The 22,614-nt window shown below is 45.4% G+C and overlaps 1 protein-coding gene across 1 annotated transcript; it reads left to right on the top strand.

Annotated features, from left to right (window-relative positions):
• Positions 1-4,217: 4,217 nt before the first annotated feature.
• RNF7 (ring finger protein 7) lies at positions 4,218-11,926 on the top strand. The gene is made up of 3 exons (XM_058661359.1): positions 4,218-4,553; positions 8,732-8,779; positions 11,333-11,926. The coding sequence occupies exons 1-3, from the start codon at positions 4,379-4,381 to the stop codon at positions 11,449-11,451; spliced, it is 342 nt and encodes a 113-aa protein (XP_058517342.1). The 5' UTR covers positions 4,218-4,378; the 3' UTR covers positions 11,452-11,926.
• The last annotated feature ends 10,688 nt before the right edge of the window (positions 11,927-22,614 follow it).

Consider the following 22,614-nt stretch of genomic DNA (forward strand, 5'->3'; position numbering starts at 1 on the left):
CTCCCTGCACCTGCTTCTGAACCCTCATCTTTTCATCCCTGTTCCTTTCGGCATGTGAAAACTCTCAGCACTGTCCTTTCCTCCTTACCTGATTCCCACTTGCCAGTTGTAGGGCTGGCTGGGGAAGGGAGCTCAGTCGTGGTGGTAGAGCACCAAGAAAAACCCTGGGGCGGTTTTCTCACCTCTTGCTGATACAGGTGCAAAGCTTTACTGAAAATATTCCAAATTTCCAGAATCTGCCAACCCCAAAGTTCATTATGATCTGTAAATAACTTTCTAATTCACAAAAGCCTCACCCCCACCCTACTCACCACTCTGGCACCTATATCAACCCCAAACAATCTTGGAAGGTGTGACTCCACTGGCTCAATGCCTCTCCTTGAACCAGGACCTCGCCTGGGAGTGCAGCTAATAAGAGTCTTTGCTTGTTAGCCATGTCCAGCTCTTCTTTTCATGCCCCTCTTTCTCTCTTCTATTCAATACTCCGACCATACACTAGTCTTGTCCAGGCTCGCTCGCTCGCTCTCTCTCTCTCTCTCTCTCTCTCCCCCTGCAGATTTCATGGCTCCATAGGTGCCATTCCTCATGCTTAATACCACCCCTCTCCCCAAGCCTTCCATCTGAGTTCTCCCCAGCTGGCTGTGTTTTATCCTCGTCTGGTTCCAGCCTCCCTCCCTCACCAGGTGGCTCAAGCATTTACAGCCATCCCTAGTTACGTATGTGGTCCCTTAGCAGGACAGAACAAGCCTCTTGTATATCTGGGTTTGTTTACAGGCAATTCTATCTGGATCATGAAGAAAAGTACGGCTGACTTTCTGTCTGCCACAAGCATTGTTCTGCTCTGGCCACAGATGTTTGCCTTCCTCGCCCTTCTGGCCTCCTGTTTTTCCCCAGTCCAAAGCTGGCCTCTTCCCTGAGATTTTCCCTCCCTGTGGCAGTCCTCAAAGATTTCTCTGCAACCATGACCCACCCATAGTTCAATAGACACCACACAAACTGTCCGTACTGAAGCTTCAGTAGGTCCATGTGTCTGGTTAACTCCCTCTCAGGCACAAAACCTGGAATCAGGAGATGCATGATAGTGAGACGTGGAGTGTGAAGTATCAGGTGCAGAGATGTCACACAGCAGGAGTCACCGACAAGGGCCTGTGAGCCTGGCAGCTCCTTCCTTGACTGCTTTGCTTGATAAAACACTAGAATTCTGTAAGCAGTTAAAGGCTACTAGGCAGTTAGGAAAGCTGTGGGAATAGGAAGAAAGTATTTATGTGACATCTGACATCTGTTGCGCAGACAAAACACATTGCCCAAGAAGATGAAAAGCTTTGAGAGCAAGGTGGTGGAATCCATGCACTGGGGTAACTACAACCAACCAGGCGCTAGCACAAAGCATGGTTCAAGTGCTTACACCGGATCTGGTTAGCACACCCTAACTTAGTCACTCAGGTCAACAATATTTTTCAGCTGTCACAGCTCAGGTCAGTTCCTATGACCACGTACACAAAAAAAGCAGACACTTGACTAAACAAGCAAGTGAGGTGATCACTCGACATGCACTCCCTACGTAAGCTGCCAATACCCAGATCTCAACAGAATTTTCCGTCCGGGCAAACAAGACTGTTAGCCTCTCCATAAGATCCATTTTTACCTGCTTTATTCAACCCTCTTTGCCCAGGGGTACATGAGTCAAAAAACTGACTCAGAATTCCCAACAACTGGGCGGTGGGTCTAACACTGTGGTATGGCAAATGGTACATCCTGTAGTGGTGCTGGTTTGTGTCCCAGCTGCTCTTTCCATTCAGCTCCCTGCTTGTGGCCTGGAGAGGCAGCAGATGGCCCAAGGCCTCTGGACCCTGAACTCTGTGAGACACCCAGAAAAAGCTCCTGACTTCAGACCAGCCCATTCCCTGCCCTTGTAGCCATTTGGAGAAGGAACCAATGGATAGAAGATTGATCAATCTTTCTTGTTCTGTCTCTCCACTCTGTAATTCTGCCTTTCAAGTAAAAATAAATAAATCTTTTTTTTTTTTTGAAGATTTTATTGTTATTGGAAAGCCGGATATACAGAAAGGAGGAGAGACAGAGAGGAAGATCTTCCATCCGATGTTTCACTCCCCAAGTGAGCTGCAACGGGCCGGTGCGCGCCAATCCGATGCCGGGAACCAGGAACCTCTTCCAGGTCTCCCATGTGGGTGCAGTGTCCCAAAGCTTTGGGCCATCCTCGACTGCTTTCCCAGGCCACAAGCAGGGAGCTGGATGGGAAGTGGAGCTGCCGGGATTAGAACCGGCACCCATATGGGATCCCGGGGCATTCAAGGTGAGGACTTTAGCCGCTAGGCCATGCAACCGGGCCCAATAAATAAATCTTTTAAAAAGTTCCCAGTCTTGGTTTCAAAACTATCCCCATCGCATAGTGGCAGTGTAAGCTTTGCTACTTCAATTGTCAGCACCTCATTACTCTTACATACAAAAGAGGAGAGTTCATAATAGTTGAAAAATGGTCCCCCAGGGTTTCCAGGAAACAAGTGAGGTCAAAGGTAATAACATACAGAATGATTTTTTCTCTTTTCACTTTGAGTATACAGGAGTTTTCTGGAAATATTCTTCAATAACAAATTGCAATGGGTTTATTCTTTTTAAGTAGATACTGTTTTCATTTCTGAAAAAATTAACTATGCTGTCAATCACCAATAGTTCTCATAATTTTTTAATAAATTTTTACTTTGAATTCTGAATTACGTGGTGCAATTTCATATAACCTGGGGTTCCCCCCTCAAACTCCCACCCCCGACAGATTTTCCGTTTTACAATAGTGTAGTCTGCCGGGGTCCCCGTCCCGCAGAAGAAATCCCCCGATACTCCAGCCTCTGTTTCAAGAGGTACTTTACTGAAAACAGGAATTGCCACCACAACCAACACACAATCGGCCGAACCAAGAAGGCAAAGGACCAATGAAAAAGGCTAGCTGAATGAAAAGGAAAAGAGAGCAAGCGAGCCCTTTCTTGCCCCAAGTGGGCTGCTTATAAATCCTTTTTCCCCGTGGGTCCACTGGGTGCTACCTGATTGGCCAGGCCCTGGAGAGGAGGCAAATCTGCCTCACCTGACCTCCAGGCCAGGCCCTGGAGAGGAGGCAAACTTGCCTCACCTGGGACCTTCTGTCTTCCTGCTGTCTCCTGGCCTTGAGCCAGCCGTCATCTAGAGGCTCCTCATATGCATGGGGTCGGCCGCTCCCCACAGTAGTCCTTCATAAGGAATCATAATTCTATCAGTCTCTTATTTAAGTGTACCCTGACATTGTTGGTACACACAATGCCAGGCAGTCCAACATCCCATTGTCTACCCATGTCCAACAGTTTCATTGGGAATCTATCTTTCGTCTGAAAGCAGGAGTGCATGTTCCATTATACCCCCACATCTGTGTATGATAGACCCCAGTACTCCATCACTATACATTTCCATAACTGAGAAGTCATAAAACCAGATCAACAACTGGTATGAGTTAGAAGAGCCACAAGAACAAATCACAGCACCATGAAAAAAACGTGTCGCTCAGTAACCAGCACGAGTGACAAAAATGATGCCACCATATAATCCACAAGCCAGCAATGAATTCGACAAGAGCAAAGGGATTATTTGGAATAAACAAAACTGAAATAATCCAATCCATACTGTTTTTTGGTTATTTGGGGTTTTTGTTTTCCATATCCCATGTGTTTTTGATGTTTTTTGTTTAGTTTTCATAATTTTTAAACGTAAAGGAGTCCCAAGACCAAACTGTTGGAGGAGGACTCACTGAACGATTTCTAGAACTTTCAGATGATTCGTTCATCAACACACACTCTCCCGAGGAACCAGGTACCTTCTAAGATCCCCAGGAGACAGTAAAAACCTAGTTCCTGTTCACACTTGGAAGGGAAGAGGCAAACGAGTAAATTAACGAGACAGTTAAATTGACCAAAGTGGTCAATTTGCTAGGGGCTGTAAGCAGGCGACTTGCTCCCGCACAACCTGGCGTGCCCCGGTTCCGACGGCAGGCGGAGGGCAGACTGGGGGGCCGGGACAAGGCCGAGCCGGCAGCCCCGGTGGAGGGCGCGGGGGGCGCGGGGCGCGGGGAGCCGCGGGGAGCGGGAGAGGCGGCCGGAGTGGCTGGGAGACCGGCGCCAGGAGCCGCCGCAGTCCCCGCCCTCGGCGCAGGCGGCCAGCGACGCCACCGACTGCGCCGGCCAATCGCGGGTGGCCTGGGTCACGACGACGCGGAGGCCCGCGGCCTGCGAGCGGCGCTGTGGGCCTGTCGGGAGGCCCCTGGAAGCCGCCATAACGCCGCTCGCCCTCCCGCCCTCCCGCGTCCTAACGTCTCCGTCGCCGGCTCGGCGCCGCCGTCATGGCCGACGTGGAAGACGGCGAGGAGACCTGCGGCCTGTCTTCTCACCCCGGGAGCGCAGGCTCCAAGTCGGGGGGCGACAAAATGTTCTCGCTCAAGAAGTGGAACGCGGTGGCCATGTGGAGCTGGGACGTGGAGTGCGATACGTGCGCCATCTGCAGGGTCCAGGTGATGGGTAAGTACTGCACGCGAGGCCGGGGCTCGGCACGGCCTCCGCGGGGTGGGCCGACCGGACCGGAGCCTTTGGGAAAGCACGCCCGGGAGCCGGTCCCGCGGGCCCCCTGCGCCACGCCGGCTGCGCGGGGTCGTCCACGGCGCCCACCGCTGCTCCCGGGGCTTGAGCTGGGCTTGCTCGAGCGGCGGAGCCTGTGACCTGGAAGATGGCGCTGGAGTGATTTTGCTGGGAGCGGGGCGAACTGCGGCGGGGCCGAGGCGGAGACCATCAGTCTGCAGGACGTGCCAGGGCTTCTGTCCACCTGCCGGAGTGATGTTCACTCTCGTCGTGCGCCAGAATGGCAGGTCTCAGCTGTGTCCCCTAGTGCAGGGAAAGAAAGCTACCGGCCATTGCTCTCCCTGCCGCTTGTGAGTGGATGGAAGGCGCTCCCAGGGCATCGCTGGACAGAGGGCTAGCTTGGAGTTGTAGTTTCCCAGAAACTGGAGAAAGTGATCCTTGTACTACCGTCTCTTTCCCACTTATCTTCTCTTTCCAAATACATCTTGTCATATTTTTGATAGAAACTTGTGCTAGGCGAGGTGTTTCGAAGCAGCTCCGTGCCCTCGGTATTTTTTGCCTGGTATTTTGTCTTTGAGATCTCAGACCATCTTGTGTCCCTTAAATATACCTTGTGTTTTTAAATAGTGCGTGTGAAATTACCGTGAGAGCCTCTTAAGAGGTTTTTTTTTTCACTTGAGGTTTCTATAACTTGAAAACTATGTGGCTTGCCCTAAAAAAGAGGATTGAAGAAAAATTAGAGAATTGCTTTATCTTTTTGAGGGCCAAGAGTTGCAGGTGTATGCTGTCTTCTTTTTATTTTTTGTACAGTATTGACAACTGATTCCAGTAGTTTCTTGCCTTTCCTCGGGCCTAGCGTTTAAAAGTTCTCGCCTTGCACGCACCAAGATCCCATATGGGCACCAGTTCTAATCCCAGCGACCCTGCTTCCCGTCTAACTCCCTGCTTGTGGCCTGAGAAAGCAGTCGAGGATGGCCCAAAGCCTTGGGACCCTGCACCCGCGTGGGAGACCTGGAAGAGGCTCCTGGCTTCTGGTTTTGGATCGGCTCAGCTCCGTTCGCTGGGACCGCTTGGGGAATGAATCAATGGACAGAAGATGTTCCTCTCTGTATTTCTAACGCTCTGTATATCTGACTTTCCAATAAAAGTAATAATTTTTAAAAAGGCCTTAATTTTAGACAGGATCCACTTATTTTGCATATTAGGTTTTAAAAGCATCTAAAATGGATATAATCCCCCCCCACACACACACACTCCTTACTGAGGAGACAGAATAATTTTCAGTTGGGAAGGCACTGTATTATTATAATTATTCATCAAGAAGACCTAATATTTTGCTTTTTTGTAGGACAAGCTTTACTAAAAGATTTTACTCCCTAATTTTTTTCCCATTGAAAGGAAAATAAGCTTCGTTTTTGTTAGGATTCATTTTTCTTTCTTTGTTTCTTTCTTTGTTTCTTTCTTTGTTTCTTTCTCTCAGACCAACTGTTAACTGTCTTCTCCCAAAAGTGGGACAAAATCTAATAAGTGGAAATGAAGAACTTATTCACGTGGTAATCAGGTGATAACAGAAATAAACTTTTTCTCCCAGATATTATTCCCTAGCAGGATTTTAAAAGGCATTTATTTATTGTACTTCTTAGAAACTGGCTATTGGGATATTTGGGACAGCATTTAGCATTTTTTTTCTGTGTTATCTGAAACTTGAGGGATTTGTATAGATTTGAGTCTGCTAATGTTAGAAAAGGAGTCTTAAAGCTATAAGCTGGACTCTGAAATGAGAGCCTGTTTTCTTCCATTTCCTTACCATTTATCTCACACACCTAAATGATTGTACCAGTTTTTCTACCAAGCTGTGCCGCCAGCCTGTTCTGGTGCGGGTCCTGCACTTTGGTTACCCTGCTCACAGGTCAGAGTAAAGCTTCCCAAGTATGTTACCAAAGACAGCGTTTCATATAACCTTACTCACCCAACTTAGAAAAGAGGCCCTGATGATAAAGATGCCCAGAACTAGAGCCAGTCAGGGTGCGTGTCTGCACTGTTACATCAGCACGCTTGTGGTACTGGAGTGTTTCTCTGCATCTCCAGCTGCCGGTGAGCTCCCCAGGGCCCAGCTGTGGCCGTTTTGGTGTCCTGAGAGGCTGCGGCTGGAGAGGCCAGGGCAGTGCTGTGTTTTTAAGACTGAGAGCGTGTGGAGAGCGAGCAGCAGGCTTCCGCGCTGCTAGGTTTCTGGGCTCTTTTTTCACAATGATTTTTCTACTATTATGTTAGAAACTTTTTTCCTGTTGGTTTAAATTTTCTTTTGCCCAATTTTGATTCATTTTCCATGTCAGTGGTCCCTGAAATATACCGTATTACCTCCTGGCGGTACAGATTGAACTTTGAAAGTTTCTCATCCCCCTTTGTTCCCATCGCTGATTACCAGGTAATTTATTAAACTCTTTCCTGCTCAGATTCTTCTGTAAAGGGGGCACTGTCTTGAGAAGAGCATTGTATTTAGGAATGAGGAGCTGGTTCTTCAGCTAGCAGACTCACAGGGGTGTGTCATGGCAGTGCGCCCTCTTTCACTGCTGAGGCTCGTGTTAGTCCAGGACCACGAAACAAGTGCTCCTGGCTCCAAAGCCTTTATTTTGAGAAAGTTAAGAAGTTCTCTTTGTGCATCATTGAATGGAGACTTCCATTAATACATTTTGGCAGCTCAAATTTGTTTATGAAGTAATCAGAAAAATGTTCTGAGTTTGATTTACACATAGGTTATCCAGTCACATACTTCCAAAATACAAGAAGAAATTCAGTGCAAATTTGCCCGTGATATCACCTCCCAATCATTTTGACTGTTGGTTTTCTGGGTAACCTTCAAGAGTTTTCTTAGGCATATACAGTGGTGCTGCCAAAAGATCATGCAGAGTGGAATTAGAACAGTAGAGGCCAGTGTTGGGGCGCGGGGAGTCAAGATACCCCCGCAACTCTGGCCTCCTGTCTGAGTGCCGGTTCACCCCGGCAACTCAACGTCCAGTTGAGCTCCTTGATGGTGCTCCTGGAAAACAGTGGCGGGTGGCCCAGATATGTGGCCCCTGCCATTCATGTGGCAGGCCAGTGGAATTTTAGGCTCCTGGCTGCGACTTCACCAATCTAACCGTGCAGCAAATGGAGCATCTCTGTCCCTCTCTGCCTTTGAAACAAGTAAATATTTTTAAGTATATTTTGGTGCAAGAAACTGAACTGCAGACAGTTGTTTCGTTATCTGTGTTTTCCACTAACCTTTTTGAACATATTTTATGGATTTTGAAAAATGTTTTACACCAAAATAAGCTTCCCTCTTAAGTCCATTTGCCATAAAATTTTGCTTTGTGCGCATGGCATATTTAAAAGGATGTTTTGGGTATACTGCCCTTAGTATTGATTTATTTGAGCATGCCAGATGAGCTTCCAGTAACTTCCAACATAGTAGAGAATGGTATATTTTTCTCTAGCAATGCTGTCAATATATCTTTTCATCAGTGATTGTGAAAAAGAAAAGGGAATTGTTAACTTTTGAAATTAAATTCTGGTCGGGCCCGGCGTGGTAGCCTAGTGGCTGAAGTCCTCACTTTGCATGCACCAGGATCCCATATGGGCACCGGTTCTAATCCCAGCCAACCCGCTTCCCATCTAACTCTCTGCTTGTGGCCTGGGAAAGCAGTTGAGGATGGCCCAAAGCCTTGGGACCTTGCACTCGTGTGGGAGACACAGAAGAGGCTCCTGGCTCCTAGCTTCAGATCAGCACAGTTCCAGCCTTTGCGGCTGCTTCGGGAGTGAATCAATGGACAGAAGATCTTTGTTTCTGTCTCACGTTCTCTCTGTAAAAATCTGCCTTACCAAGAAAAATAATTCTCTCTGTATATCTGATTTTGCAATAAAAATAAATAAATCTTTTGAAAACAAAGAAATTGCTTCTGGTAAAAATTAAGTTTATAGAATACCTCGTGTTTAATTGCTTTTTAAATAATTACTTGCAGAGGAGAAATGTGGCTTTTTTGTTTGCAGCTCTAACCCTGCAGGCTTTTGACTTTGAAGTATCGGTGCATTAGAAATTTCAGTTCTGAGCCTCAGAATGAGGATTGGTGTTTGCTTACTTTCAGATGCCTGCCTGAGATGTCAAGCTGAAAACAAACAAGAAGATTGTGTTGGTATGTTGTAATTTCCAACTCTTGCTTTTTCTGTTAAGGGTTTTCTCTCAGTGGGAATATTTGAATTTGTAGATTAAGATTGATTTTACCAATACACGAAAATAAGCACATTCACAACTATAAATCACATTCGTGTAAAGTATGTTGGTTCTCAACAGGCCTCAACGGAGTGAATGTGCAAGACAGTCCTGTTACAGTTACACTTAATAATCGGGGCCCAGTGCTGTAGCCGAGTGGCTTAAGTCCTTGCCTTGCATGTGCCAGGATTCCATGTGAGTGTCGGTTCCTGTCCTAGCTGCTCCATATCCCTTCCAGCTCCTGGCTCTTGGCTTTAGATCACCTGAGCCCCAGCTGTTGGGGCCACTTGGGGAGTAAACCAGTAGACAAAGATCTTTTTCTATCTCTCCTTCTCTCAGTAGATATGACTTTCCAATAATTAAAAAAAAAAAAAAAGAAGACGACGACGAAAGTTTAGGGCCCGGCGTGGTGGCCTAGCAGGTAAAGTCCTCACCTTGAGTGTGCCGGGATCCCATATGGACACCGGTTCTAATCCCAGCAGCTCCACTTCCCATCCAGCTCCCTGCTTGTGGCCTAGGAAAGCAGTTGAGGACGGCCCAATGCATTGGGACCCTGCACTCACATGGGAGACCTGGAGGAAGTTCCTGGCTTCTGGCTTCAGATTGGCTAGGCTCCGGCTGTTGCGGTCAGTTGGGGAGTGAACCATCGGATGGAAGATCTTCCTCTCTGTCTCTCCTCCTCTCTGTATATCTGACTTTGCAATAAAAATTAATAAATCTTTTTTTTTTAAAGTTTAATTAATTATCCCAGACATGATCTTAACAAGGTATGTTTTACTATGAAAGTTATTTTGATGTAGTAGTTAAAACCCCCTTGGGACACCCAACCCCCAAGTCAGAGTGTTTGGGTTTGAGTCCTGGCCCTGTTCTTGATGGTAGTTTCTTCCTAAGGTGCCCCCTGGAAAGTGACAAGGGATGGCAAATAGGAGACCTGGATCTGGATTAACCTGGCACAATGCTGGCTATCAGAACGCATTAGGCGAGTGAGCTAGTGGGTAGGAGCACTCTTTCCAACTCTGTCTTTATCTTGGGCTCCAGTAAACCATTCTGGGATTTAGTACTCTTATTATACTATCTTTAACTTTTCAGCCAAAGTAGGAAATGTTCTGTCTTAAATATTTTTTAGACTGCGGTTTGTTGTTTGTTGAAGTCTGTTAAATTTTCTTAATGATCTTAGACTGCAAGCAGTGTCTTAAGTTACATGCTTTTAAGTAATTCCAAGACTTCTTTCTGATTTCATTTGAAAGGTGAAGAGCTCTTCCATCTGTCAGTTCACATCCCAAATGCCCACCACAGCTAAGGCTGATCCAGACCAAAGCCAGAAGCACAGGCCTCAATCCAGGTGTCCCACATGGTAGGAAAGTCCCGGGTACATGAGGCATCACTGGCTGCCTGCTGGCTAGCGCATTCACAGGAAGCTGGGTCTGGAGGAGAGCTGGGAGTGACCGGGCACTCCGATACAGGATGTAGGTGTGGTCCCAAGTGGCCACTTCACTTCCGCACCTAGTGCTGAGCCTTTTCTGTCTGCTTCTCAAAGTGATCATTTCTAGATTATTGTATCAAAGTATGTATTTTGCTAGAGTAAAAAGGTTACCTGTGGTTTGTGTTTGCATGGCTCATTTACAGCTGATTAATAATTGATTCAGCTGTTTCTTCCTCCCCTCCCCCCAAAGACTTAAACTGTTTTATTTTTGCTTCCAACCTGCTAGTTTTCCTCCTATTTCTTTTCATTTAATCTGGTTTTGTGGGACACACGCAACCCATGGTTGAGACTGTACTCCAAAATGTGAGTGATTTCCTTGGTTTAGAATTTTTCTTCCATGCTACTTGTTAAGAATTACTAGTTTGGGAATTGTGAGGGGAGGTAGTTTATTTGAAACAAACAGGCTTTCTCTGCAGCTGGCCTCTTGGAAACATTAATTCTTTTTGTCACCGAAGAACTGCACTGTGTGTGGATGACAAGACAGTTCCTCACTTCTAGAAAACAGTTTACTGGGTTTATAACTGTTGGTGTTAAAAAGCATGTCATTTGCTCCTAACAGGGTACTATGAAGTAAAACATTTAAAACTCATACATGGACGCATAGAAAATGTGTAGGATGTGTTTTGATCAAATAAAGGCCAGAAGGTGTATGTGGCCTGACATGACTGAGAAGGTCTAGGATCTACGGAAGGTTCAAGACCTTTAATCTCCTAACTTCAAAAAGAGCATGTGCTTCTTTCCAGGAATTTAGAGTTGTCACGTAACCCACAGATTTTAAAATAGGGCCAGGAAAGTCCCCCAAACTCAGTGTGTTATCTTGTTTCTGAAGTACAGGTTACACATGTAAAGTCTTGTTGCTTTTGTAAAATTGAAAAATTATTTTGACCAATTAACCATCTAATGAACCGTAGCTATCACAATACAACATAAGCTATAATTTTAACGTTAGTAATTTCATCTGAAATGTGTGATGTCAACTCCTCTTTCTTGCAGTGGTCTGGGGAGAATGCAATCATTCCTTTCACAACTGCTGCATGTCCCTGTGGGTGAAGCAGAACAACCGCTGCCCGCTGTGCCAGCAGGACTGGGTGGTCCAAAGAATCGGCAAGTGAGAGTGGCGGAGGCAGTCTTGATGGAGAGCTGTGTTCAGAGCCCTGGTGCAGTGCAAGCGCCCCAAACTGCTGCAACGCTCCAGGGGTTAGCTCTTCAGGGTGGAGGCAGTGCGTCTGTGAGCCTGTAGGACTCATCCAAGGGGCATGGGGTAGCATATTGTCCGTTTTATTTTCAAAAATTTTTGACAAGAATGTAATTTATTAAAGCTGGTCTTTCCTACCTCTGTGGTGTGTGTCATGCACACTGTTGAGAAGTGCTATTATAGAGGAGAGAGCTCAAGTCAAATGACCTATGTAAATTACTGTTGACATGCAAGAGGCGGTGGAAGCTGAAAGTTGAAAGAACATTTTGCATGCGTTTGGTTGGTCAGTTATCAAAAAGTGAATGTTACAAATACAGTTTAAAATTCAGCAGTTATCCCTGATTTGTTACTGGTAGTTACCCGTGATGGAGAGGGGGAGGATAGTCCCTGAAATCTGTGTTTCAAGTTTGGACTAGTGAACAGGGTAAAAAATTTAAAAAGTCGAACCTTTGATTGGTTCATAAGTTACGATTCATCCAGAAAAAACTAGATAAGCACTATCTGACTGTTCAATCACTGGAAGGTAGAAGAAGTGTCTTGTTTTTTTCAGAATCATTTTCTAGTTTTAGTCAGATTATGTTTTAATTCGGCTGTATTTTAAACAAATTTTATGAGGGGGAAATGTTTACTAGTGTAGCATTGGATCAAAGTTTATCACATAATGTTTCAATAAATGTTTTATTCCGTTTACCTTTCTTGATTTGTCATTTTTGTCATTTTATATACCAAATTTGTCCAGTGAAGAATTTTTCTTTTTTTAATTCATTTTTGTTTGATGTTGTTTACGCAATTGACAAGGAAGTGTGCCCATGAGAATCACTGACGGTGGAGAGGGCCAAGGCATGGGGGAAGGTGGGTGGGACAAATGCTTCCAATTTTGCTTTTCTACCCTTTCCTCCTGTATCTGGCCGGGGTGGAGTGGACAAGGGAGGAGAGGGGGCTCTTCCCAGGTGCCAAACTATCGGTGCCCAGGGATGGAAAATGTCCATTTGATGTCATTTGAGAAAGCCCAATGTGGAGAACAGTGTTTTGAGGGTATTGCTGGAGTGGTTTTAATAATTCTGAGATGCTGCTGGTTTCATTGCCCCAAGGTTGAAAAAAATCCTCCCAAGGTCCATTGGCTGAGAGTTCACGCCAGTGCATCCTTTCACTCAGACACTTGCTGTCAAAGCTCAGCCAGAGTTGTCTAACCCATTCTGTGCATCTTCTGACATGGCAGCCAACATTCTCTATAGGCCTAAAGGAGCTGGCCATCTGTCTTGTCCCCCATGGGCACCTGGGCATACTGTCCATCGCACAGGCATTAGCAGTCGAGGAGGCCCAGTCCTAACACATGTTTGTAGTCCAAGATGAGACCACAAATCACACCTGCCACTGGGTGCTAGGCCCCTTACCTGGTGGTCCATCCCCATCTCAACCTTGGTGTATACTGGTGGATCTTGCAGCCTGGCCCGCCCCACGTCCAGTTCTTTGGTGGCCTGTGGGTGCTGCAGCCTGGACCAACCCAGTCTACTCTCAACCCCAGTTCCCGTGAGTTTTGGTGAATTCCTTGGTCATGTTTAGCTCAGCCCTCAAGCTAACTAGCGAGTATCACAGTCCCAAAGGAATGAGCCCACAAATCCCCCACAGAATTTGCCCTCTGACCCAGGTCTCACTTGCGGCCTAGTGTCATGGCTCAGGCTAACATAGCCCACCGTTCCCTCAACACTCACTGGTGGGTATTGTGGACTTACCCCCGCCAGCCCTAGCTTTCATGTGCATTAGTAAGAAGTGGTCAGTGCTAACTAGACCAGCTCAGGTCTCCTATGTGGATGGTACATTAGTCTGACCCAGAATGATCCTCTGGTTTTCTTCTCCAAACCACCTGGTCTCGGGCCTTTTGTTTACTTGCAAGTGCAGCGGCCTAGTTGGTCACTTTAAAGGAAAAAAAAGGTATGCTTGCATACTGGTATAGTTAATGTAAATTTGGCATTAACCAGGCTCAGAATACCCAGCAGCTATTGACTGCTATTATAGCAGTGTAACACTTGCCTAGGTACAAAGCAACCTAGGCAGTTGGGGTGGATTTTTATTTCACATGAAAAATTTCCTATTACTCTTTTAGCCATAAAATGTAAGAGAGTTATCTGGAAATATTGAAATTTTATCACACTCATTCACATTCAGAGATCTTTTTTATGACAGATTTTAGGTCACAAGGTCTATTTCAGTTCTTATACAATAGAGGCTCTGACATGAATTTAAAAGACAAAACCTTGAATTCTTAAGCATTGCTTCATTATCCGAGCTTGCCACTGTGATTCTTAAATCTAAGGACTGGGGCCACCGTTGAGGCATATTGGAAAAGCCTGCAATTCATGTTGTATGGGTGCTGGTCCATGTCCAAGAGCTCCACTTTCAATCCCGTTCCCTCCTAATGACCTGGGAAAACAACAGAAGATGGCCCAAATGCTTGGGCCACTGCTACCCATTTGGGAGACCCAAAAGAAGCTCCAAGCTTCTGGTTTCTGCCTGGCTCAACTGTGCCTGTTACAACGATCTAGTGAGTAATCCAGCAGGTAGATTTCTCAAATCTTAAAAATCTAAGGGATGTGGATATATTTTAAGTGTATGTTGCATATGCTGTATATTGGGCATTTTCTTTCAGATTTCTCTGGAAAACTTTGCTTTCACAATTATCTAGCTGCTGAAAGTAGTAATCATATGTAAATGTACCCGTTTGAATGTATTTTTCATTACTCAAACTATTTTAAGTCGTGGTTTTTTTCCTTCATTTTTTAATCACATTTTTGACAATCTTTACACAGTTAATTAGGGTAAAAAGGTTCAAGGGCTACAGAAAAGTGGGTAAGACTATTATTTCCCTGTTGTTTCCTTCATGTATCTGAGGTAAAGGGGGGAATTAAGGAAGAAGTCCCACCCAGTCTCCCACCCACCCCAGGTCCCTGATGTGGGGCATGTTCCAAGATTCTGACTCAAGTGGTTTTGATGGCTCAACAGTTATGAATTGCTGTCAGTCTCGCCACTCCAAGAACAATGAGTTCGTTGAATTTACTGATTGACAAGTCCATCATAGGGTCTCCGTTTGCCCAGTTTTTCACTGCCAACATATAGCTGAGGTGATTGATTGACCTGTTCTGTCTTCTGTCTTCATGGTTAGGGTTCTGAGTTTGGCAGTTCGATTGGGGAGATCCCCAAAGAAACTTTGTCTGAGGTGTTCCCAGACCAGATTCTTGTATGTACTAGCAAGTACAGGGCCCAGCACAGTCCATCACCCTAATCAGCTGGTGGTTGCAATTGCTGAGTTGGTTCTGTTTTCAGCCCCGACTTCCACTGGAACCAATGGGTGTTGCAGTCCAGCCTGGCTCTGCCCAGCACATACTCGGCCCTCACATAAACCAGTGGGAGCTGCAGTCTAGTTGGAGCGACCCACAATAGCCCCCCAGGCCTGCCCCATAGCCTGGTTTACCAGTATGTGTAGCAGGCTAGTCCAGTCTCTCACACATCCCATTCAGCTCTTGTACATGTCAATGGGTATTAAAGCCTAGTTCCATCTAACCAGCTCGACTATCCAGCACGCATGGATGTTGTCCGGTGCCTCTCTGTCTAGCCACCCCAGCCCCTGTTCTAGTTTTCATGCCCTCCTGTGGAATTGGTAACCCAAGAGGGAGGAGCCCACTATTTCCCTCCCAGGCCTCTCCCACTCCCAGATTATGCGCTCTCCAGGTGGTTCTGTGGTTTAACTTGACAGAACTAGCCCCCAGTGCCAGCTTCTGCCAGCTGATGCTGTGGCTAAGCCCAAACAACCCTCACCCACTCTAATTTTGTTTGCACCAGTAGGAACAATCAGCCCAGCCCGGCTTTTGCCTGATCTAGTCCACATGCGGCGCACAGGTGTGTAACCCTGCTTAGTCTGGTCTGCCCCCATCCCAGCTCACACTCCAGTGGGAGTAGCTGTACAGCAAGGAAACCCCCCATATTCCCCCTGCTGGCTCCGCCCCCTCCCTTCCTTGATCTCACATGTGCTGGTTGGGCACTGCAGTCACATCTGGTGACAGCCAACCTCACCTTGGCATTCCTTAATGTGTACTGGTTTTTGTCATGACTGAACCTGGCTCGACCCACACTCTGTTCTGGCGTTCAGATTTGCCAGTGGATGACGTGAACTGATTCAGCCTGGTCTGCCCCTGACCCATGCCAAATGTATGCCAGTGGGAAACTTTCCATGGCCTGTTCTGGGCTATTTGCTATCATGCTTCTTGCGCTTACCTGCAGGGCCTGTGTCCTGCCAGAGGAGTTGTCCAGGCTCCTCCATCAGAAACTCCCGCTGCCAGATTTCACACATATCAGGGAGTCCATGAGCAAGCCCTACTCAGTTCACCTCCTGTCCTAGCAGGAACAGTGACTTTTCCTGACTGGCCTTCAACCCAAACTGGTTCTTGCTGTTGGATGTTTCAACCCAGTCACGGCTTGTCCATACCCACATACAGCTCACATATGGTTCAGTAGGGGTTGAGACCTAGCCTAGTCCGTCCCAGATCTACCCTGGTCCTCCAGAACACCAGATGGTGTTGGAGTCTGGCCTGGCTTGGTGCGTCCAGTCCCAGTCCACACTTGTGCCAAGGGAGACTACAACTGTTTCCTGATCAGAACGCAGCCCCCATTCCAGCTCGTGCACCCCTTGGTGGGAACCTCAACCCAGCTAGGGTGTGCCTTTAGCTCCCCAACCGGGCCTGTTCCCAGCCATAGATGATGCGCCTGCCAGTGGTTGCTCTGACTCAGCTTGGCACAGCCCCTCACCTGTCCTGACCCCTGCCTTAGACACTGTGACTTAGCGCCCCTGGCTCACGCAGACCAGTAGGTGCAAGAGCCTAGCTCGGCATGTACTGTGCTCCATCCTGGTTTCTAGTTTTGCTTGTGTGCTAAGGTTTGCTCAGTCGTGCCCGGTCCACCCCATTCCATTACCAATTCACACACTGGCCAGCCGTTGGAGCTTTTAAGTCGCATTTTTGCTTGGTCTTGTACAGGCCAGGTGCATGAGATGTGAGCCAAGTATTTAGCATTTCAGTGGAGAAGTGGGTAATAAGGGGGTTATGTGTGACAGCAGGTAAGTTAAATCTAGAAGTTGGTGGCAATAAGTTGATTTTCCCCACAGCACAGCCACAGTCCCATCACCTAACAAAGTTCTGTTTTATTACACATCAGCATCTGAGGGGAGCTGAGGAGGGACTGGGATGGGATAAGGTAATGTACAGAGCCATCTGTTTCATCAACATGCTATGTTCTTACATGCTATGACATTTAATGATGGATCCAACACACAAGGTCAGCTGGTTTTCTTTCCATTCAGTTAGGTGATGTCAACGTATTTTTCCAGTTGTAGTAGAAGTAAACACTGGTCATCTTCGCCTGCTTTCCATTTGGTCTGGTTGCATTCTTGTGTTGTAGCTGATGTTTAAATACCTCATCAGTCTCATTGCTTATTATTTTTTGTTGTAATGGCCCCTTTAAAGTATCCCGAAGTGGAATCACGTAAGTACATTTCTTCCACATGCAAACTATATATAGTAGTTGTCAAATAAAACAGAAGAAAAGTAGTAAGTGGTTGGACATAATTTTCTCTAGAACGTACTGAAGTAGAACTGTGTGTACATGCATAAGCAAAGTCACAACGTCTAGACAGCAGCATTGGAGGCTGACCTACTCCCAAGCGAAGAAAATGGCCAGTGATATCACAACTTTTTCCCCTCTTAGAGGGTGCATCATGCTTAGTAAAGTTCAAGACAAAACAATGTACAATCTGGATTTATATATTAATTGTACGTTGAGCATGTCAGTTTTAAACCTTCAAAAACACTATTCATGTGTAGAAGACAATAAAGTATGGGTTCCCATCATGATAAACAGATTTTTCTGCTAAATGATTAGACATGAGGAAGTCACGCAAGATGCTGGCCTATGTTTGAGAGGGTGGACTGTCTGATACCATAAAACACTGGCCTCTGCCCACCAAGCACCACAGTGATCTGAATCTGCTTCAAAACAGCTCCCATTCCCCCAGCCATCCCTCTGGAGACTGACTTGGCTTCCTCACAGCACTGAACTGAGTGCCTGTACAACACTTGGACACTAGATACTGCCACAGTCTCCCAGAACAGCCTCAGATGATGGACATAGAACAACTCCTTTAGAAGGCATAAAGGAACAACTTCTCTCAGTGTCCCAAAGCCAGTACACACATGGACTAGGGAGTATTCACTTAAAGTTTTTAAGACCTGAAGAATATTAAAATTGTCTTATTTAACTGAAGCTAGCGTGAAAACCTTCAGGCTCACAAAGCAAAAAAAAAAAAAAAAAAAAAAAAAAACCTTAAGTGTTCCATTAGAAGCATCTTTTAAAAATTTACTTTATTTTTGTTTGAAAGGCAGGTTTAGAGATAGAAGGAGAGACAGATCTTTCATCTGCTGGTTCACTCCCCAAATGACTACAATGGCCAGAGCTGAGCCAATCCAAAGCCAGGAGCCAGAATCTTCTTCCAGGTCTCCCATATAAATGCAGGGGCTCACAGACTTGGGGAGTCCTCTACTGCTTTCCCAGGCCACAGCAGGGAACTGGATGGGAAGTAGAGCAGCTGGGACATGAACCAGCATACATATGGAGTGCCAGGTGCTGACAGGCAAAGGATTGGCTTGTCGAACCACTGTGCAAACTTCTCCATTAGAAGTTTAAAGAAGAAGATATTACCCCATTCAGATAGAAGGATAATGGGATAAGTAGATTTTTAAAGTTTATTCTATATTGAATTTTTAATGGTACAGCAAAACTGAATTCTGCATGGAAGTCATCTTTCTGTCACTACATTTCTGCTGTGGTTAAGTTTTTCTTTCAACAAAATGGTCTAGCTGGGAGAGAGTTTTCTCTGCACTTTGGTCTGCTTTGATGGTGACTGAGAGCTGAGACTGGTGGTGTAGGATGTTTGCATTTATATCCAGCTCACCCCAGACCCATGTAATTTGGGGGACCTCCATGCTTCAGGTTTGTTTTGTTTCTTTGTTTTGTTTTCTTTTGAGGTTATTAAAACTACCATTTTTATCAGAAAAAGAAATTTTGATCAACATTAACTCCATCATATATAACAGCTGAGCACAAACTTAACATCAAAGTTTCTATGCAGTTACATCTTGTTTGGCATTAACAGTCATAAATTGATAGAGTTTTTTGGGGAGAATCTTAAGCCACAATTTAAACTTTGCAGTATATAGTGATTAAGCATGGTCTTACAAAACTTTGCATTTTACCGATGGAAGAATAGAAAAGTTTTAGGCAGGTGAGCAGGGAAGCCTCCAACAATCTAGTGAGTGAGGAAGAATTGAACTCTATATCCTACCTAGTAAAGTCCAAGAGAAGCAAATAGGGAGCATGACCGGTAAGTACAGACTAGTTGGCCTTTTTCCTGGCTGTTCCAAACTTTCTATATCAGTGTCCCTCTCTGTCTATCTGAAAAGCCAAATGGGAAGCCTGATCAGTGAGGTACAAGCTGAGTGATGATCAACTAGCTGACCTTTATTAGTCTGTGTCTATCTGAACTAATTTTGGAGCTCACAAGCAACCCTGATAGTTGGTGGAACAGGAGGGTAAGAGGAGGTCTGTATCCTAGTCCCGGAGACGCCCGTAGGCCTCCCAGGTGATTTTGCCACAGAAGCCATTTCGTCAAGGATTGTCAGTATGGACACAGAGAACCGTATCCTGTCTAGGAGATCATAGGGAATGTGAATGCCCTTGCAAGCCGAGAACTTTGAGGTCAGTCATTTCCTGTTGAATTTCCCGCACAGGATGGTAGCAACCCAAAATCCTCTCATAGGGTCTGGTAACACTGGAACTACAGCCATGAGTCCTGGGTGGCACTCAGAGATAAAAGGATTTTGTAAATTTCCTTCTGGACTCAGGAGAGGAGCTTTCTGTGGTCCTTATCTAGTTCCAGCCTTGGCCTCTCTCACATGCTTTAGTTTTCTCATGTGCACTGTAGATAAGGTACCTCACTTGATTGAGGATTGAAAACTAAATCCTCAGAGTACTGTTTAGCACATGATGGGTGCTACTATTACTGTTTCGTGTTAGCCATTTTTGGAAGCTCGTTCAGCAAAAATGTTAGTTTAATATGTTTTGGGGGCTAAGCATTTCTAATTTCTCAGTGAGATAACATTTTTAAAAGCTAATTTTTTTGATTACATGTAATATCGATGAGTTTCTACAAAGGATGCTGCTTTGCCTCTTATGTCTTATTCTAATCATTTCATTATGCTTTCCAGAAAAGATTAAATGTTAAGCTACCATTTTTTAAGTTTTTCATCCTCGAACAGATATGTCATTAGAGCCTTACAAATGTGACTGTAAGAGCATAGGTGTTAGGCCCCAGAGGCAGTGGCGCCACTGAACAGAGACTGCCGACCCAGGCAGAGGTGGCAGTCAAGCGGGGGCCACAGCAGCGCACTTCCCAACAGGGGAGCACCTTTGAGAGAGTGTAGTAGGGAATGGAACCACACTCACTGGGACCGCAGAGCCCGCAACCCTGCTTAGGGCGGCTGGCAGCTGGTGGCTCCAGCGGAATTCCCTGCTGCTCAGCACAGGCCCTAATGCTGGTGGTGCGACTGAACAGAGAAGCTACTGATCCAGGCAGAGGTGGCGGCCAAGCTGGGGCTCCAGCAGCCCACTTCCCAACAGGGGAGCACCTTTGAGAGAGCAGAGTAGAGTTGAAGCGCACTCACTAAATCTACCTAGAGAAAAGACAAGAAGCCCCAAGGCTACAAAGTTACTCACCTACTCTCTGTCCCGGTGGGCACACTCAAGATAACACCTAGCCAACAGGCTACAGAGGAACCAAGTTGCAGAGATATGAATCCAGGGGCAAATAAAACAACCCAACACCCCACCATCGCCTACTGTCCCCAATAGAGCAAGGAGAATTACGCTTCTGCCTATACTCCATGTAGCATTAACTGGACCACTCCCACTCTAGGTTATAGCACTGAAGGTAGAGTCTGTGGACAAGTGAGTCAGAGGCTAAAATCCCAAAACAACAAGAAACCACAACACAACGGGGAGAAGTATCAGAAAAAATAATGATTCAGACGAAAGATACAGCACTCCCCCCCAAAAAAAACCAAAGGCTAATCTCAAGCTCCAAGATGAGATATGAAGACACTGAGGAATTACCAGATAAGGAATTTAAGAAAATAATGATAAAATTCATCAGAGACAGCGCACAGACCATAGAACTAATGGACTTGGTAGACATTTACAGACCCCTCCACCCTACGGACACAGAATATACATTTTTTTTCAGCAGTGCATAACACCTTCTCCAGAATTGACCACATGAGAGGGCACAAAGCAAGCCTCACTAACTTCAAAAAAATCAAAATCATACCATACACTTCTCAGACCACCAGGGAGTGAAACTGGAAATCAATAAATCAAAATGCCCCAGGAAATATGTAAACCCTTGGAGGCTAAACAATATGCTACTAAATGAACACTGGGTCAGAGAAGAAATAAAAGATGAGATTAAAAAAAGTTATGGAAACCAACCAAAACTCAAATACAACATTCCAAAACTTGTAGGACATCACCAAAGCAATGTTACATAGAAAGTCCACAGCAATTGGCACCTATGTGAAACTATCACTATTCTCAGAAGACATGATCCTTTACATAGAAGAACCAAAACTCAATACAGAGACTGCTAGAACTTATACGAAACTTGGTAGAGTGGCAGGGTACAAAATAAGTGAACAAAAATCAACAGTCATGGTGTATGGAAACAGCCTCAAGATGGAAAAAGATCTAACCAGCAAGATACCATTCAAAACAACAGACAAAGATATGAAGTATCTGGGAATAAATCTAACCAAAAATGTAAGAGACCTCTATGAAGAAAAGTACAAACTACTATATACTTAAAGAAATTGAACAAGACCTCAAAAGATGGAGTAACATCCCATGCTCCTGGATAGGTAAAATAAATATTGTCAAAATGTCCATACAACCAAAAGCCATATATACATTCAACGCAATCCCAATCAAATTGCCCAAAACATTCTTCATGGAACTGGAAACAATGATACAAAGGTTCATCTGGAAACACTAAAAACCACGAATAGGTAGAACCATCCTGAAGAATAGGAAGTTAACAGGGTGAATCATAGTTCTGGATCTCTGGACATACTATAGGGCGGTGGTTATCAAAACAGCCTGGTCCAGGCACAAAGATAGAGAGGAAGATCAATGGAACAGAATAGAAACAACAGAAGGAAACCCACGCAGATACAGCCAAATGATCTTTGACAAAAAAACAGACGACAATCCATGCAAATGGGAAGGTATCTTCAATAAATGCTGTTGGGACAACTGGTTAACAGTCTGCAGAAAAGAAGAAGTTAGACCCACAACTTTAACCTACATTAAGATCAAATCTAAGTGGAAAAGACCTAAACCTACATCCAGAAACCTTCAAACTTTTGGAAGAAAACGTTGGGCACACCCTGCAAGATTTAGGTGTAGGCCCTGACTTCCTAAAAAGAACAGCAAAAGCAATAGCAATCAAGTCCAAAATAAACAAATGGAGCTACATCAAACTAAGAAGCTTCTGTACAGCAAGGGAAACAATCAACAAAGTAAAAAAGCAACCCACAGAATGGGAGAAGATCTTTGCACACTACATAGGTGATAGAGGACTAATCTCCAGAATATATAAAGATTTCCAGAGAAACCGAAACACCAAAACAAACAAACCACTCAAGAAATGGCCATGGAAAATGGGCAGACATTTCACAAAGAACAAGCCCAACTGGCAAACAAACATATGAAAAAAATGCTCAAGTTCCCTGGCAATAAGGGAAATCCAAATTAAGACATCAATAAGGTATCACCTAACACCAGTAAGAATGGCTCACATACAAAAAACCATCAATAACACTTGCTTGCAAGGATGTGGAGAAAGGGAACCCTACTCCACTGCTGGTGTGACTGCAGGCTGGTACAGCCTCTATGGAAATCAGTATGGAGAACACTCAAACAACTT

This window comes from Ochotona princeps, chromosome 3 (assembly GCF_030435755.1).
Source record: "Ochotona princeps isolate mOchPri1 chromosome 3, mOchPri1.hap1, whole genome shotgun sequence".
In the NCBI taxonomy this organism is placed as follows: domain Eukaryota; kingdom Metazoa; phylum Chordata; class Mammalia; order Lagomorpha; family Ochotonidae; genus Ochotona; species Ochotona princeps.

Excerpts from the sequence above, each read along its gene's own strand:
- RNF7 (XM_058661359.1), top strand. The coding sequence starts at position 4,379 with ATGGCCGACGTGGAAGACGGCGAGGAGACCTGCGGCCTGTCTTCTCAC. Across the intron at positions 4,554-8,731 it reads CTGCAGGGTCCAGGTGATGG|ATGCCTGCCTGAGATGTCAA; the intron begins GTAAGTACTGCA and ends GCTTACTTTCAG. Across the intron at positions 8,780-11,332 it reads CAAACAAGAAGATTGTGTTG|TGGTCTGGGGAGAATGCAAT; the intron begins GTATGTTGTAAT and ends TCTTTCTTGCAG.